Genomic DNA, 2,024 nt, shown 5'->3' with positions numbered 1-2,024 from the left:
CCCCCCCCCGTAAGGTTATCCGAGTATCCAAGGCCCGAGGGTCTCCGTGGATTCCGGACATGCGGAATCCCCGGATCTCGGGGTCCCGCGGCTCCTGCACGGAGTCACGGGAGGAATCCCCGCGGTTAAACGCGAAACGACGGAGTCGTGCTGCTCGCACTGGTGTGCACGAAGGGCATGTAGATGCTGTTGGGTTTGCAGGTACGATGCCGAGCGTGCCGGTCGGCCTCTCTTATCACGAGATGTTCGCCGTGTCGCTTGGCAGCCCGGCGCTGTGGAGATGCCGCGCCTGCGGGAAGCAGGTGACCAATCGTTGGCACCACTTCCACATACACACCGCGCAGCGCTCGCTGTGCCCTTATTGCCCGGCCACCTACAGCAGGATCGACACTCTGCGCTCGCACATACGCACCAAGCACAGGGACATGCTGTTCGCCGGGAAGGGGTCCTTGTAGAGGACGGTGATTGCCCCGCGAAGGAAGCGGCCGCCGCCACTTCCGCCGCCGCGTCTGCTCCATGAGCGCCCGATCGCGCCCTTCTTCGGCTCCGGCTTACCTTGACCGTCCCTCTTCGTCGACGAGCCGACGAGGTGCCGGAGGCCCGAATGGTGAAGCGTCCTGAACGTGGAGGTGAGCGCGGACTCGAGCTCTTCGGCTTCGGAGAGTGCTTCGCTCTCGTAAATGCGAGACGCTCTCGGAATCTCGCGGTACGCTAGAATCCGAATCGCGTATCCCGGTGAAGTCGGCGGACGCGGGTTCCGACTCGCGCGCAGCCGACGACGATTCTAGCATCCGGAGGATCCACAAACGATCTCGCGGCTTCCAAGACCGAGCATCGTTCTTCCCAGGGGGTGAGTGTGGTCGGAGAGATTAGAGAGAGAGAGAGAGAGAGAGAGAGAGAGAGAGAGAGAGAGAGTGCGCGTACACCCTCTTGAATTCACGACGGCAGCAGCAGCAGCAGCAACAGCGGCTGGATCACCGGGGTGATCCGGCGCGAGATGGTGTAATCGATTCGCGGGGCGAATCCGTTCGACCAATGGCCTCATTAGCGATAATTGTTTGCCGGTTATAATAATCACGTTTGTCGCCACCGCCGCCGCCACCGATGACGACGTCTTTGGACACCGCCACGCCGCCAGGGAGCGGAAAGGCGCGCGAGGGTGAGAGAAAGGACGGTTATCGATCACCGCGCCCTCGAAACTTCCGTCACATCTCTCTCTCGTGAAACGTGAAACGCGCGAACGAAAGGGCGACGCGGCGGGCGGGCGGGCGGGCGGGCGGACGGACGGACGGACGGACGAGCGGGCGGGGGCGAAATAAATAGGGCAGGAGATCTATCGACGACGTGCTCACGCGCTGACGGCCGGGCGGCGGTGTATGGCTGGCACGAAGTCAGAATTTTGCGAGGACAATCGATCGATGGGTAACGCTTCGAATAGTTTTCGCGAAGACGGCGTGTGAGGTGCGCTTCCCGTTCGGTTCTCTCTCGTCGGGCGAGGAAGAAGGGAAGGGGAAGGCGGGAGGGGGCGGACGGCGTGAGAAATCGCGGCGGGGCTCGCCCAGGAGTCCGCAGCCAGCGCGAACGCAGAGCGTCGAGACGTGCTTTATCTCTCCGTTTTCCGACAAGTATTTCCCAAATTTCGCGACAGAGAGAGAGAGAGAGAGAGAGAGAGAGAGAGAGAGAGAGAGAAAGAACGACTTAGCCGAATCGCGGCCCCTTTTTTTCTTCACGGCGCAACATCTCGCGATCTCTATTCGAGTCGTCGTCGAGTCATCATTCGTAAAGTCAACCGCCGCTTGCGAAACGCTTCCGGAAAGCGGAAACTATTAGCACGATCAGCGGTTGCGACAGGAAGACGAGCGCGTCTCTCGCTGAGAATTCGACGAAAGCGCTTCGTAATCATCGCGCACCGATTACGAGTAATAACGCGTCGCGCCGCGATTTCCGGTTACGATCTCCCTTGCGTTTTCCGACGGCGTCCGCCCCCATCTTCAGCCCCCCCCCCCCCCCCCCCCCCCCCCCCC

At 61.6% G+C, this 2,024-nt stretch overlaps 1 protein-coding gene across 1 annotated transcript in view; it reads left to right on the top strand.

Annotated features, from left to right (window-relative positions):
• The window catches only part of LOC116844506 (protein tramtrack, beta isoform-like), a 69,678-nt gene extending 68,420 nt beyond the window's left edge, over positions 1 to 1,258 (top strand). The window contains exon 5 of the mRNA XM_032816153.1: positions 202 to 1,258. Within this exon, the coding sequence (XP_032672044.1) occupies positions 202 to 455 (254 nt within the window). The 3' untranslated portion in view covers positions 456 to 1,258. The remainder of the gene's footprint in view (positions 1 to 201) is intronic.
• The last annotated feature ends 766 nt before the right edge of the window (positions 1,259 to 2,024 follow it).

Source organism: Odontomachus brunneus, unplaced genomic scaffold (genome assembly GCF_010583005.1).
Source record: "Odontomachus brunneus isolate Ranch 3 - 2012 unplaced genomic scaffold, Obru_v1 Obru_scaffold_003, whole genome shotgun sequence".
Taxonomy (NCBI): Eukaryota; Metazoa; Arthropoda; class Insecta; order Hymenoptera; family Formicidae; genus Odontomachus; species Odontomachus brunneus.
This window is presented reverse-complemented; position numbering and strand designations above follow the sequence as displayed.